This window comes from Phoenix dactylifera, chromosome 11 (genome assembly GCF_051530095.1).
Source record: "Phoenix dactylifera cultivar Ajwa chromosome 11, Ajwa_hap1_PhDact_Kaust_v1.1, whole genome shotgun sequence".
In the NCBI taxonomy this organism is placed as follows: Eukaryota; Viridiplantae; Streptophyta; class Magnoliopsida; order Arecales; family Arecaceae; genus Phoenix; species Phoenix dactylifera.
This window is the reverse complement of record NC_143200.1, coordinates 3,910,368-3,926,974: the sequence shown is the minus strand read 5'-3', so window position 1 is coordinate 3,926,974 and position 16,607 is coordinate 3,910,368. Positions and strand designations below refer to the sequence as shown.

Sequence of the window (16,607 nt, the reverse complement as noted above, 5' to 3'; positions counted from 1 at the left end):
CCAATAAAAAACGGGTCCCACTGCATAAATGCAATGCTAGATTCGTGGCAAGTCTCTCCCACTCAATCGCTGGTGAAAGGAAGCTTCCATGCAGCTTCCTTCCTTAAATTCCCACGTAATCCCACGCGCCTTCTTTCCACCTGCCCAACTTGCATCCCAACTCATCCCACTTCCATCTCTCTATAAATGTCCATGCTAATTGCTAAGCTTTATCATTCTATAGCTACAAAAAAACTGAAACCCCTTCACCTCTTCCATCTCTCTCTCATTTCCCTTCTTTCATCAATCATGGCAACGAGTGCTAGTCTCTCCAAACCATCCAAAAGGTTCTCCAACAACACCTTCAAGCTAACCCTCCACCGTCGTCACCGATCTAAGCCCAGCTTGCCAACCCCTCCCATGTCCCCCCCCAGCATTTCCAGCCGGCGGGCCGACGTCGACGACCATCGTGAAGCGTTCCACCGTTTCGATGCAAACGGCGATGGCAAGATATCGAGCGACGAGCTCAAGTCCTTCCTTGCATCGGCCGGGGAGGAGGTCGCGTTGGAAGAGGCTGAGAGGGTGGTCGGCGACGTCGACTCGGACGGCGATGGCCTGATGGATTATGGGGATTTTGCGAGGCTGATGGAGGAGGGTGGCGCCGGAGGGGACGAGGACTTGAGGAGAGCGTTTGAGATGTTTGAGGTGGAGAAGGGGTCGGGGTGCATCACACCTAAGGGGCTGCAGGGGGTTCTGGGCCGTTTAGGGGACGTGAGATCTAACGAGGAGTGTGCGAACATGATAAGGGCTTATGATTTGGATGGGAATGGTGTGATCGACTACCATGAGTTCCACTGCATGATGACTTCATGATTTGTAGATGACTGTGTTCATAATAAGTTTTCCACTGCAGATTATACTGCCTCGAGTCATGTATATATAGCTAAGCAATAATAATTTTCACTACTGTAATTGAGTGCAAACTCTGTATAATCTTGGTTGTGGGAAATTCTTGCAATCAGTATATATATGCAACATATTTCTATTAGCTCTGTAATCTGTCATAGAAGCATACATCGATCGGAATCTTATCTTATCTTCTTTAAAAAAAAAAGAAAAGAGAATCTTATAATCTATATTTATGTTTCATGAGTTAAAATAAGTCGCGTAAGTGGTAAGAATTGTCCTTGAATTGAATTATATATAATTAAAAGGCTTGATGCTGCAATCTCTTTTGCCTTTAATTCTTTATTATCTGCTACATCGCTGGAAATACAATGGCAACATGGTGCCATCTGGGAGGACAAAGGAGGGCAGCAGTTTGATTGGAAGCACTCTTTCTCTGCCCACTACTGGTTCATATTCGACCGTTCGTGTTCACTTATTGTTTATATAATTGGTGTAGATGGCTTCTTTTTGCAGTCTAATGAGGCATAAGGGCAGCTTAGTATTAGGTTGGACTCCATGTAAATATATATACAAGAGTAAGTAATGGCAACAGATACTAATGCTTACAAGAAACCATGAGAAATTAATCATGGTTAACCCCAAAATATGTCTATAGGAAGGTTGCCACTCGAGCATGCTAGGCTACATGCCTATATGTGGTTAATTTGGCAATAAGCACCAACCTTGGTCTTCTAGGACCATTTGTGATTTGTGTGTGTGTGTGTGTGTGTGTTAATTTGTTTTTTTATTCTTTTTTACTTTTTAATTCGGAGAAAGTGTTAATTTAGCATTTTCACAATCGAGGATATCTTCTTGCAGTGTTTTCACTATGTGTGTATTTTCTTTTAGGGGGTAAGGTGATTGTATTAATATAGCCTATTTAGAATAATTTTTATTTCTTATTTTCTACTTTAAACACAAAATTGAGAAACTAAGATGGAAGTAAGTTTCATGCTATTATTTTTATAGTTTCTATTTTAAATATTATTTTGTTATTTTTAAAATATAAAAGTAAAAGATTCTTACTCTCAACATTTTCAAAAATGTGAAATGAATTTCTCTCAATATTTTAAAAATATAAAACCCATGTTTTTATCATCACAATTAACATTATGTCCATCATATCTCCACCACCATTGTCACTGTTGTCACTACACCTCTGTAACCTTCAGGACATTATTGTTGCTATCGTCACTACCTCCATCATATTGCAAGCACCCTACCACAACTATTGCCGCCACCCTCCAACAATATCATCTCCACTATCCCACTATCACCATCTGCGGTCACCTTTATTTCATAGGGTTGCATGGGCTTGGGTCGAACATGGGTCGGGCCTTACTCCGGACTTGAGATTGTTCGGGTTTGTTCGGGTCAAACTTGAGCTTAAAAACAAAATCCAAATAAATTTTAGATTGGGCTTGAGCTAATATTTGCCCTAGCTCAAAGCTCAAGCTTGGGACCCAACCCGACCCTTATTCATTATAAGGATGGAGTGTTTTAGGTCGGGTCCAAGTAATTAGGCATGGGCCACGAATTTCAGGTCAACTGGGGTCGAACTTAGTGTTTTGACCTAACTAAGCTCATTTTGGTCGAGCCCGATTAGGCTTTAGTCCAGGCCTAGATTTGAAAAGAAATTTTGACTCTAAGCCTGGATCGAAGCTTAAAATTTTTTTTAGGTAAGGCTTGGGTAGACGTGTGGCCTAGCTCAGCTTGACCCAATTCTAGCCCCATAGTCATATTGTCGGTACCCTTACCACCTCATTGTTGTATCTATTATCGCTACTTTTGCTGTACCATTATTGCTCTACCACCAATGCCATCGACTCCATTGCTCCACCCCCTCCACCGCCACCATCATATTTATATTTTAAAATAATTGATCATACTAACATATTTATAGTTTCAAAAATTTATAAAAAACAGAAATAAAATTTTTATTTTTTTGTTTCTAAAAATATAAAAAATAAAAGCAATGCCAAATGACATTTTAGTTTTTTTTCCAGCGGAAAGTGTTAGTTAGCACTTAGCACTTTTCATAATATGATATAGCCTCGTGCAATATTTTTTATATACGATAAATTTGTTATGACACAAAGGCCACAGGTTTCTAAAGCAAATCCTAGTTAAATATATACTCTTCAAACTCTCCTTTATGGATCAAAGTTTGCTCCCTCGTAAATTGGAATATAAGCATATTTTTTGCTTCTTGTTTTACCATTACTATTTATTTTGCTCAAATATATCGTCGGAGGTGTTGCTATGTGTTGGCTCAAATCATGCATAAATTGCATCAAAATCCTCAATCAGAACCAACTTGTTTGTAACTGAGTTAAAATTAGACAACATATTATCGACTATGTAGAGCCCAAACTAACTCCTATTTATTGATCAGCAATCTTTTATAACCCTAGTTATAGGAAATTATTACAATTACAGTGTATGGCATATTTCTTTTGGTTGCACACATTGTCCTACATCAGATATACCATGGTGGTTGGCTTAGCCAACAACTTGGTCATAGTGGATTTGCTACTTTTACCTTCCTTTTGCCCTTCTTTCTTTAATATGCTTTTTATTTTTAGAGCTGGACCACACATTTAATGTTAACTCCTCGAAAAAAAAGGTAATAATTTTCAAATCAATGATCAGCCTTCCAAATTTAAGATCCAAATAATTAAACATAATTACACTCCAAAAATGCCTAAAACTAGAATCTAGTAGTATGGTAAAATATATGATAGAGAATATAAATTCAAAATCCATTCTATGGATCATGGTCTAAACATCTTAAAGCATATGTAGATTTAAATAATATTATTAAATTATTATTATACTAATTATTATATTAATTATATCATTAAAATATAATTTGATATTATACCAATGTACTATTATGATCATAAACATATATTTATAATGTGTACTATTATGGTAACTTATAATTATTATATAATAGCTAATTATTATATAATTGATAATATATTTATTAGAATAACTAATATATAATATTAAATTTCAGTAGTTGGATAGTGGTGAGAGAATCAAAATGCAATATATTTTATAATTGGAACTTTGACCAATTTTACCACTAGCCCCAACCAATGTGCTATTATGATCATAAACATATATTTATAATGTGTTCTATTATGGTAACTAATAATTATTATATAATAGCTAATTATTATATAATCGATAATATATTTATTAGAATAACTAATATATAATATTAAATTTCAGTAGTTGGATAGTGATGAGAGAATCAAAATGCAATATATTATATAATTGGAAATTTGACCAATTTTACCTCTAGCCCCAATCAAGATTTAGGCCTTTTTATATAGTTCAAAAGCAGCCTGCAATTATCATGTAGGAATCAAAACAGTTGCCTTCGTTGCTTTCATTTCAATGCAACTACAACCTACCCAATTGCAGGTAAATAAATATCCCCTAATTATTGAATAAGCAAAATCCTTTTCATAAACCTTTGAACTTGATGGAGGCTTCATTTGCTCCTAAGTAGATTTTTCTATTGAATCCACTCTCAAAATCTACTTAGCAATTCTCTTCTACAACATCCATCCATGAAACTTTTCAAGTGAAGACCAAAGCCTTCAATTTAACTATGAACATGTCGCCTTCAGGAAGCATCATCACACCCACCTTCCATCCCCAAAGGTCTCCAAGCATGCCTTGCCTTTAGCAACGCCAACCACCACCCATTAACTCTTCTAAATCTACTAGTATTAGGTGTGAGTGCGTGACCTCTTATCATTCAACTTTTATTGGGTCATTGGATCTTTTTATTCTATTGTTCTTACAATTAAATAAGTTGTCTATGCTTCCTTCATGTTAATCTTTTGTCCAATAACATCCGTTGTGGTCACCATTTGTGAGGCTAAGCGACTGCTCTCTTGCCTTCCTAATTCCTATTTATAGGGGCACAATTATGGAGCAAGTGAAAAAGGAAGGAAAGGTGAGCTCACCGGATTGTGACAGGGGAGGGAATAAGCCCTTGGTTTTTTATGCCTTCAAACTAGGACCAAGGAATAGAGTAAACGGGGCATGGGAACCGTATCTCAATGCTTCTTTTCCCCCCTTTTATAGCTTGTTTAATCCGTATTTGCCCTTTTTCTGTGCTGTTTAACCCGTCGTTGGATCTGAAATTGGTTTCTTTGCAGTCATTCCCTTCGATTTGGTCATAAATGGGAATCCTAATGGAATGTCCAATAGAGATTAATCACTTTTTCGATCTCTGTTTCAAGTAAGAATCTCATACTTTGTCTCCAGTGAGAAATCTCATTCGGAGACCTAAATGGTTCTGTTCTGAAATAATTTGCTCTTTTTTCTCCAATCTTAGCTCATTATTTTGGCTAAAAAAACCTATTTTTCATTTTTTTGGGGGGGTTGATCTGGAGAGAAGATGTTTCCTTGATTTTTCAGTCAAAATCCGATTTTTCCCTCATATGAAAACTCCCGGCCAACAAAAGGTCATAGCTGCTGCAGAAATCTTAGAATAGGATGCTTCCATCTTCATCGAATGCCCTTTAGTCCTTGTCTCGAAAAGAGTCTTCTTGGCGTGTAAGGGAAGAGTACGGGGTGGGGTTCTCTGGAACTGAAAGAGATGATTCAGCTACTATACCTGGTGCTCTTCATAGAAGGGGCAGTGGCATTGTTTCTAATGGTGAAAATTGGGCCGCTGAGGGAGATGGCGATGAAAGGGCTGGACCAGCTGAAATCAGGGAAAGGCCCGGCGACAGTAAAGACGCTGGCATGCACCTTGTCGGTAATTCTGGTATCCAGTGTCGCCACGATCCTCAAGATCCAGAACCGGGGCGTGAAGCTTGGGACCGTCACGCCGATGGATCAGGTCCTGTGGAGAACTCACCTTCTGGAGGCCTCACTCATTGGTATGTCTATTAGTAGGACAAGATCAAGTTTTTAAGCTAAAGTTAATGCTTTTCTCATGGATGAGAATTTGGAGGAATTTTACTTCTATCAGTGGAATCATATTCTCTACTAGTCTATTTATGCTTGCATTAAACATGCCCTTTGCCTATATCTTAATGGTCATGTAAACAGGATTGCAACTGCAACAGTAAGATAGCATTTTTTTATTGTTGCGGACATATAAGCGAACTTCTAAATATAATTGCAGGTACCAATATGATGGCGTGTTCCTTTCCTTTTGTACTTATATGGGTGTAGAATATCTATAGTTTTTAATACATGAGAACTTTTGAGAGATATGGACTGGATTTGAATTTGTTCTGTGGGGATTCTTGTATTGCATATTGGATGACTATGATTCATGACCAAATTATACATTGTAGGGGTCCCTGGTGGATTCTTGTGTTCTTCAAAGTCGCAATTATATAACACTTGCTTCTCGAGCTACATGGTGTTGGACCAAGAGTGATTCCATTAGTCCTTAAGCCTTGGTTAATGCTTCAAGTACTATATTGTAAATTCAGTTTGCCTTTTGCCGCTCTTCATTGTTAAATATACTTGCTTTATTGGCCTTTCCAGCATGAAATGATTGCGAGAGAATTTGTGAATTACCATAGACTGGTTGGCAACTTAGGGTTGCTCCTAGTTTGGCAATCTTCTTCTTCATTTCTTAGGTCCTTGACTTTTGGTTTTGTTTGAAAAAATCCCCCCCTTCCTCCAACTTTTTTCGGAATAATGGCAGGGGCAGCAACGGTTAGAATTACCAGGATGATTTTTTGTATCAAAACATCATCATAGTGATAAATCATTTTCTATCTTGTCATGGTCAATGTGTTTTCAAGTTAGATTCTCTTGCTTATAACTTGTATCACGTAGAAGATGCCTTTTATGAGGGAATGCAATTCCCTATATCTTTTTTGAGAGAATGCAATTCCCTATGTCAAAGCTTGACTTCTTCCCCTTCAAGAAGATTCTTACAAGGTTTGATACCGTGGAAGTTGCTACTTGGTTACTTGAGGAGCATGAACAACAACTAGCTTTCTATATTCTCTGATAAGCTCCTCGATGCCAAATATTATGTTGGCTAGAAACTCATAACAAATTTAAAAGGTTGATTTATGGTTGAGAGCTGATGAATATATGTTCTTGAACTTTAATGTTGCAGATTATGATCTATAAAGTCAACGTTATATAGGTGGGATAAGTCTCAGTGGGTACTTTATCTTGCTCGAACTTCCCAGACAATGTCCTGTAGGTTGTCAAAAACCATCTAGTGAATTAAAATCTTGCGGCACGTTCGTTCTTAGTTGTCTTGATACATTTGATCTTGCCTATTTGCCTTTGGTTGATTTAGTTATTACATCAGATTTGTCAATTACATATTTTTGGTTTACAGTATGTATCTTATCCATCACAAAAATAATGCCTTTTGTGATTTTATTTTGAAATTTCACCTCCATTTTTCACAAGGTTCAAGAACTCAATATGGGTTTTGATTTTGGACAGGGATGTCAGGTTTCATTTTAGCATTTTTGATAGTGTCAGCTCTGGATTTGGAGTTTTGGCCAAAAAAATTAGAAAAAAAGGATGAAAACAATCAGACAAATAAGAGAAAAATACAGTAATGCAATATATAAGTATCTTCATATATATATATATATATATATATCAATATTACGGCATATTATATTGTGAAAAATTTGGATTGTATGGTTTTGATGTAGAAAAAATCAGAGCAGCAACAGGGTGGACAAAAACTAAGTCAGTTTCGGAAACGGGCCACCACATAAGCGTCAGAGACAGCAAGCATTTCTTAAGAAATCTCATGCCAAAGTAGGATAGCAGTGGTTTAACAGGATTCCAAAACCTCTTTTGTCTTTTGGTGGATATAGTTGTTTCAACTAGTGAGAAGGTTTCTTTTGTTGAATCTATGCTAGAGTGTAGGTAGTCTAAAGAGTTCTTCAGTTAATTAGTAAAACATGGTGTACAATTCACAGCTCAAAGTATGAAGAATTGCTATTGTAACAATCAATAATTTTCCATAAACATCTTATTTTTCAATTTAAGAAGCCTATATGTTAAGGGTTGTATGAGAGGATTTCATAAACTACAACTCTATTTTGTCCTTATGTGAAGAGGATTTCATAAACTATAAAAGGAGCTGTTGGGTTATATGAGAGGGTAGTTTTTTTATTAATAAAATTGCACTGCCCTATTCTTTTAACTTTCAAGAAATCGGTGAATTTGCAAGCTTCAACTCAGAGAACTTGAAGCTGGAATAATGTTTAAGAGGATGGTGATCCACTTGCGGGTTTTCTTCATCAAGGAGTAGGTGCACTCCTTGTTTTCTCTTGCTCTCTGTGTCCGTTCTGCATTAGGTGATACCAGAGCAGAGTAGCAGAGTTCTTTCTCTCCTTGATCGCTTCCAACGACGACAGCAGCAGTGACGCTTCGATGAGCAATGTGGACAATGTTTCAGCTAATCAGTATATAATGCAGGACATGTTCCAAGCATCCATTGAAGCACTTCAAAATCAATCAAAGACTTGGCAGATAGACTGAATCAACCTTGACTCCAGAACAGCATGCAACCTGCAGCCAAGGATGGCGCCTGTGGTAGGGTGGTATATGATCCGGTGTGAGTTCTTAAACTCCAAATCCGGCGTGATATAGACAACTCTAATGAGAAAGAAGTTGATCAAATTATCCTTCAAGAAGGTGCTAGGCATGAACGACATCATGATTGTGATTATTGCATGAAGGTCGATCTTTTGGCTTTCAATGGCCGGTTAAATATGGAAGACATTCTTGACTATGTTGTTGAAGTTGAAAAGTTTTTGATTATATAGAGATTTCTGAGTCAAGGAAAGTTGAACTTTTTGCCTACAACTTGAAGGGTGGTGCCTCAGCTTGGTGGGAACAGTTATTGGTTAGAAAGTCCACCCATAGACATAATCCTAGTCATGTTCTCTAATATCTAGGCGTAGTTAGAACTTTTTAGACATAATCCTAGGAGTATAATCTGTAAACATAATCCTAGTTAGAACTTTTTAGCTCCTAATCACGTTCTCTGACATGCGAACGTAATGGTACTTATAACAGTAAGCATAATCACATACATGAGACTTCTTGTAGATTTCCTATATAAGCTTCCAAATCCAAGTAGTCTTGGATGGAGGGCATTCATATCTTCATTTGTCTTTTCAAATAAACTCTCTTTTTCTTTTTTTTTGTCTTTTAAGTGTTCATTTTGTGAGTGACCTTATTCTTCTATCAAGCATCCAAGCACCTTTAAGGCCACAACTATCAAGTGCCTGTAAGAATTTTCATCTTGGCAAGTATGTGTGATCCAGGCAAAAACTAAAGAATAAGAGTTATCTCTTTTATTATAGTTCTTTGATATCTTTGGAATTTTAGGTGGGACGACTTTTTAGAGGACATACCTCTAAGGTTCTAAATACTGATACCAAACTCCATATGATTTTTCCATTGAAACGTTATGATATCAGGACATACCAAAACTGACAGCATCAAAAAGAAGGAAAAACCATTGGTACTAATTGGTAAGGCTACTATGGTACCATTAGTACAAACCAGCATGGCCGGTGTATTGGTACGGATGGTATCTTTGTCCCTATAGCTGTATTGGTGCCGATTTCATGTTAAAACTGTATGGTATCGATGGCACCATCCTATGCTGAATAACTACTGGTACCAACAAGGCCAGTATGTACCATTAGTACAGACCATACTGGTGCGAATTTCATGTTAGAACAGTGTGGTCCTGATCCAACCATCCTATGCTGGTGGTTTTTGAATCCATGAATACCTTACTATATCTTGTTTTAGTGCATCCCTCTTCTCCTAATTTTCTTCTCTCCTTTTAAAGTCTTACCATTTCACTTCTTATATCTAAAGTATCTTCTTAGCAAGCTTCCTCCCTTGGAAACCCAGTCATTTCTTATTATTTCGGTTTACTTTTGTTGCTCCAGAAGACCCTTGACATTATCCTAAATTATATGTGAACATTCAAGGGCTTTCCTTTAGCTGATGCTCTCTGTGATGTATCCTCATTTTTGGCTGCCTGACGGAACCTAAATGATGTCATTTTCCCTGCTGTTTGCTTTCTTCAATATATTGAGCATATGATTCACAAACAACCTAATCCTTTGGTTGCTTTATGGTTAACTACTGCAAGAAACATATTTAGTTCTTTTCATGCCCATCAGAAGCCCTGATCTTATTGTGAGGCATTTATAGATAACAACTATAAGGGCATGTTAACATAACAGAAAGAGGTTTAGACTCTTTAATCAATGTTTGTTCCCACTTAATGGGAAGAGCCTATCAATTGCTTGTGGGTCTATGGGACTAGGATATACTTCAATGGCTCTGTGGACAACTATAAGATATTTTTTCTTGGTCTTATGCAAGTGCAAGTTGTTAACTATGATGAGGCTTATGTGATTAAAATAGATTAACTAGCTATGCAAAAGGGAGAAAGTTAAGGGACAAAGAAAGATATTAATTCTATTTGATGGATTATAACAACATAAGATTTAAGAGTTTCTAGGTCAATTTTTGGTCTACATTCTAATTACCCAAATCTGTATGATTAATTTTTTGAGGGCTCAGTTAATTTCTAGAAAATGGGTCCTCTTGTGAGCAGTTTTGCAATCATTTTTCTTTCTTTTTTATTATGTTTGATATTTCTAAGTAATAGGTGCCACATCCTTAGAAGGGTATCTGGGTTTACAAAATATCTATCTTAATAGCTGTGAATCAATAACCACAACAACATTTGTCTTCTTCTTCTTTGACATGTGATTGAGAGTGAACCATGATGAGTATTCCTCTGTTACTTTTGTCAACTCAACCTTCTGCATGATGTCAAGATCTAAATTTCCTTTTGATATAACTTTGATTTTAAAATCTGATTCTAATGTAGCATATCCAAATGGAAAATCAGATTTATCATTTGCGGCGTCCAATTATGTTTGAGGGGTCCAAAACATTGATTTGAATACTAGATGCAGGATGACTAATTCTGCTCATGGTTGTGGTATGGTTCAGTTTTATAGTAGCCAAATTTACTCTTTGATCATTTTATTTTGGAAAAGGTATCATATAAAACTGATATAGAGTAGGAAATATAATATCTATTTTCTATCTGCACACCAATATTTGTTTTGCTCTGATTTTGAAATTTACTGCTACCATAGATCCAACGCATTTTTAAATGTGCACTTCAAGAACTTATAGGAAATTGCGAAAGTGGATGCAAAATAAGCATTAAATTTTTAACATAGACATAATAAAACTGTAAAAAGTCAAAAAGTTCAATAATTTCCACTTAAACTCATCTTGGTAGTCATTCTAGAACCCATTGTTATTTATTGTGTAACTAAGGATATTTGTTTTTCCAACTATGTAAATGTATACATATAAATTGGACCCTCTTAGGTTTGGGTTCTTTCGCGCCTTCTAGGCTATCTTTTTGAGGAGATGTGGACTCAAAACATATTGGGGTCAGAGTTTAGTCAGAAAAGATTTTGGAATTTTTCAGGGTTAAAGTACTTAATTTCGTAATGAAATCGCAACAAGGGTGTAATCTCAAAAATTCTTTTGCTGTTGTTTGAGATTGTTGGGTTCAATTGACTAACTTTTGAAAACAAAGTTAGCGTAAGTCAAATATCAGCTACTCTAAAGAGATTAAAGATGACGGATAAACACCTAGGGCTGAGGCCATTTAACTAATGGTTTGCTGATTGAAAATTCTCCTTTCAAACATGGTAGTTCAATTTTATATATAGGCTTACATGATGTATAAGTAAATGAAAACATGTTGCCTTCTTTCAATCTTCTGTTTCTTTCTGATAATGGTCACTCTTCTTTTTGACCATGTATTGGAGATTGCTTTGTTATTTCTGCTAACTTTTCTTCTTCTTCTTCTTTTTTCTGCCTATTTTGCTTTAATGCATTGCTCCCTCTTCCTGAATAAACCCAATGGTCAGCCTTCAGGACCAAGCAAATTGGAAATAATACTCTTGTTTTCAGACAGCAGACACATGGTTGTGTTATTCTTTATCCTTTACCATGGAAGTCAAATGTGGGTTCATAATTTTTTTTTTTGATAGTAAATATGGGTTCATAGTTATTAATGATGTCTGTTCTGTATTAAGTTGAGTTCCATCAACTGTATTTCAGTCTAAGATTATGCTTAGGGCTGGAGTTTCTTTGTTTGAGTTCTTTTGTTATTATGATTATTTCAATTTTAAAACTCTGTTCTTGTTTCTACTTATACTATACACTTCAATTGGGCATTGAGCCCTTTTTCCAAATATTGTTATAGTCATTTGGGGTTTCCTGCTTAGTTGAATTTTCTTTTTGAAATGTTAAAACTTTGATAAAATTATCAACCTTTCGATATTCTTTAAGATTATCATTCAATTAACTGAATTTCAGTGTAAGATTATACTTAGGATTGGGTTTTCTTTGTCCAAGGAGTTCTTGTATTATTATGATTATTTCAATTTTAAAACTCTGTTCTCATATCTACCAATGCTATACACTTCGATTGGACTATCAGCCCTTTTTCCACATATTATTTTACTTATTTGGGGTTCCTTGTTGAGTTGAATTTTCGTTTTGAAATGTTAAAACCTTGATAAGATTATCAAGCTTTCAATATTCTTACGCAAGATTATCATATACTGTGTTTTTAGTTCATTTAATTTTCTTTTGGATGATTTTGTTTGTTTTTTAATCTAAATTAGTAGCTAATATTGCTCTAAGGTTATGTCCTTTAGCATGTACAGGACAAATGTTATCTTCAAATATTGTTTTGGTAGTTTTCTTTGCATGAATTTTCTCCTGTTCAGTATGCAACTCTATCATTATTAGGTCTATTTTCATTCGTCATAGTAATGGTATGCTCAAGTCCTTGTCCAATGCCCAATTATGATGCTTTCTTTTTATTAAAGAAGACAGACGCGACATCTCTAGTCAACTTAAATTCTGTTACAAGAGATGCCGATTCTTTTTATGTTGATGTTTATTTTTTATTTTTTTTAAAAAAAATTGTTCATGCTCTTGTTTAATCTGGAAGAATGGTTACTCCAATCATATTGGATGCTGATATGCATCGCATATGGCCTGGATACATGTCAAATCATTCTGTTAAGTATCCCATTTTGTAAAAGATAAGACAACTGGCTAGATACTTAAGCAATAGATAATCTCTTGGTAATGTCAGGATGCATTTATGCTGCTGGATAATTTAGGTTGCCAGGGTGCTTTTTTGGATTGGAGATGATGGAAGATTTTTTTTTTTTTTTTTTGCTTCTTTTTTTTATGACTGCTAGCTTTTTCATGATCAACATGCCGGAGTATGAATAATCTTAGAATTTGTGATGCTGAATGCTATTATATGGAGTATGAACTATGCTATTAGGATAACCAATAATGTGTTTTGTTTTTTTTTTTTTTAAATGTGTAAAGAATGCATATGTTATTTAGTATTGTAGCCTATCTGTATCTTAACCTATTTTTCCAAGATCTGTCATATCAGCTATCTGTGTCACATATCCATCTTGTTGCTTGACAGTTCCATCCCATACTAGTTTTGTTAAATTCATAACATTACCATGCATTCTTTTATATCATAAATCAAAGGTAGCTAAAGTGATTAATGGAGTAATCATTGGCCAACAACTTCGACTGGGGTGCCTTTTTGATTCCATGTACTAAGTTTTGTGTTTCTACTATTTCCAAGACCTTTGTCCACCACAGTTCACCCCCATTATCTCACTTTAACATTTACCTCTTTTTTTCTTATTGGTATCATCCTTAGATATCACAAAGCAAGGAACCTAGTAGCAAGTATTAATGGATTGCAAACACTGATAGTGAATTAACTTTTCCCAGCATCGCCGCAGCTTAGATTATTTTATCATTCAATAGATATGCTTCAATAACATTTTCTGTCACAAAATAAGAATCATATATTCTAGTGAGAACTGTCATATGCCTTATTTTAAGAACTATTTCTGCTCATCTATTTAACAGGATAGGAATTTGATCCCAGGTTAAAACCATCTGACTTGACTTCTAAACCTTTTTAGCCACTACCAATGTTTCTGTTTTTTCCCCTTATAATCCTTCCCTCATTTTCCTTTATCAGTCTCTGTTATCTACTACTTCTGCACTAAAATAGACACATCCTGAAAGCAGGCTTGGTTTTGCAGGCTACTCTCTTTTCCTTGCACTAGTAATTGATCGTTTACACCACTACCTTCAGAAACTGATCAACTTGAGGAAAACAGTTGGTACGTCCAGAGAAGAAGTTGAGAAACTTAAAATGGAACACCACCGTTTCAAAGAGAAGGAAGAGAAATCTTCTGACGAGATAAAAAAGCTCCAGGTGGAAGTGTCCAACTTGACTGAGAAGTTGCAGAAGCTTAAGTCTGAGTTTGAGGAGCAGGAGCAACGTGCAATAACTGCAGAAGCGTATGTTGCTTCCCTCCGGAAACAGTCTGAAGAGCTACTTCTTGAGTATGATCGCTTGTTAGAGGACAACCAAATCCTTCAAACGCAAGCTTTATCATTCAGAGGTTGAGCCTCAGAGGGTGAACTGATCTCAGAACTCTGAGTAAATTTCATCATTTGAGAGAAGCCAAATGGTACGTTGTTTTTAGTTGATAGAATAGGCTGAATCAGTTTAATCCTGTCATGGGAAAACAAAAAATCAAGTTGCCTGTAATTGTCAAATTTTTGTTTACTGCTCTGTAGTCTTTCTTCTCCTTTTTCTGTTTTTGTTGATCTTACGCTGAAATTTAAAAGATAAGCTGCCAGAGATTGGTGTAATAACATCGATTCTATTATTGGAGAGGTTGAAGGTCGTTCAATTCGATGGTCTTGGCATCACTCATATGGTGTGGCTGCCTGCTGTTGTATTGGTTTTGGTTTTGTCTCGAAGACTTCGTCCATTCACTGAATTCCTTCAAATGCTATGTTTAGAGTTGTGCTGCAGCACCACCTCAGCCTGGACCTCAGCTGCCATGTATCAAAGCTCCTACTGTTTGAAATCTTGTGACATTGAGAAAGGTGCTTGAAGGTATGGGAATTACTAATGTCAGCATCTGGATAGGAGCTATGAGTTCCTTGCAAGAGGTCTACTGTTGTTACCTCATCAGGATATTGGCATTTTGGAGATTAAATGATGTGCAGCGAACGATACTAAGGTACAAAATCGGGAGCACAGACCAAATCATGCACTGATTTTATTACTTTCATTGTTGCCGGTCATACAGTCCATCTGGTCCAAACCATGTGGAAGTGTGGAAGAAAAGCAAAATTTTGATGCACTTCCAGATAAATGTATGGTAGTTCTTCAAATTTAATGTTTGTTTTTGTTTTTTCATAATCATACACATTATTCAGTTTTATCTAATACGAGAGATTAGAAGGAAACTGAGCAAATGCTTATTATCCATCTTCTTCAAATTTGATATAGAATTTGAAGTAAAAGAATTAGCCCAACTTGAAAAGTTGTAGATGAATTTAAATACGCACAAAACATTCAAAAATTAAAAAAAAAAAAGTAGTTGGAAATGTCTGTTGATTGAATTTTGAAACTATTAGTGTTTCTTTCTGGTGTAGTTTGTGTATTGGGTGTAAGTTTGTTTACTTATTTTAATCCCCTGGTGGTCATCTCCATTTTGCAATCATGGAATTCAAAATTTTTCTTGTAAGCTCGTATACATCATGCTCATATTTGCTCATATGAATCAAAAGGCAGATAAAATTCATCACTAGTTATTTACTGACAGCCGAAATTATGGATAAAAATAATAACATTCTGACAATTTTTATGACAATTAGTGGTAGTTTTACTTATGGGTAATAGTAATTTTCAATGGCCAAAAACCATCAATGTATATATTTTTCGAATTTCTGACTCTATGTTTGTAGAATTATGAATGGTTGTGACCAATCAGCATCGATGTTTTTATAAAATGCCAATTTTGACCTAATGTTTTTCAACTACACCTCCAACCATAAGTAATTTTTAGTTTGAATTTAAACATTGGTAGCTATAAATACTGGTGTATTCCTTGTTTCAGGAAAAGAAGTAACACAGCTCTCATTTTACAATGCTATCCCCATTTCTGTTGTATTCCTTGTTTCCTTAATGTAAAACCTCATTTTACTGAACTCTCACATGGCATATCATATCCTGAGAACAACAAAATAAAGTTATGGACATCTCAACTTAATTTGCTGGATCTCATAGTTTCTCTTATATATGGAATTGTTAACTTCATGAATGTGACTCATTATATTACTAAAAAAGTATGATGTTACTTTTCGCGCAACTTGAATTTAAAGAAATTTTCTTTGGGCATTATTACCTAAAAAAGGGTTCAACTTTTGATTGTATTTTTAATAAATTATACTTCTAGTAAAAGTCATTAGCAATTATAATGAAAAATAAATATGATAACCATCTAGCCTTTTCCTAACTATTTGAAGTTGGTTTCGTCAACCTTTATTCACCAAGTACTCCTACTTAGTATCATCTCTAAGATTATTCCAAGCTTCTCCTTATCCTATCTCACAATTTTTATTGAGGTCCTCCCCTTCTTTTCTTACAACCTTCAGCTATAATGGAAGATAAAATGATATTATTGGACAAAATCACTATTGCTAGTGTGTTTTTCAGACAAATA

General features: G+C 35.5%; 1 protein-coding gene and 1 pseudogene across 2 annotated transcripts; both read left to right on the top strand.

The window, feature by feature from the left end:
- The first annotated feature begins 200 nt into the window (after nucleotides 1-200).
- On the top strand, nucleotides 201-1,070 carry LOC103710586 (putative calcium-binding protein CML41 pseudogene; annotated as a pseudogene). The gene has a single exon (XR_015971029.2). The product of XR_015971029.2 is annotated as a putative calcium-binding protein CML41 pseudogene (transcript).
- A 3,634-nt stretch (nucleotides 1,071-4,704) lies between these two features.
- Nucleotides 4,705-15,348, top strand: LOC103710587 (uncharacterized). The gene is made up of 2 exons (XM_008796374.6): nucleotides 4,705-5,837; nucleotides 14,124-15,348. The coding sequence occupies exons 1-2, from the start codon at nucleotides 5,552-5,554 to the stop codon at nucleotides 14,492-14,494; spliced, it is 657 nt and encodes a 218-aa protein (XP_008794596.3). The 5' UTR covers nucleotides 4,705-5,551; the 3' UTR covers nucleotides 14,495-15,348.
- The last annotated feature ends 1,259 nt before the right edge of the window (nucleotides 15,349-16,607 follow it).

What these genes read in the sequence shown, in the direction of transcription:
- LOC103710587 (XM_008796374.6), top strand. Translation starts at nt 5,552, where the DNA reads ATGATTCAGCTACTATACCTGGTGCTCTTCATAGAAGGGGCAGTGGCA. An exon ending in TCTGGAGGCCTCACTCATTG is followed by an intron (nt 5,838 to 14,123) that starts GTATGTCTATTA and finishes TTGGTTTTGCAG; the next exon opens with GCTACTCTCTTTTCCTTGCA.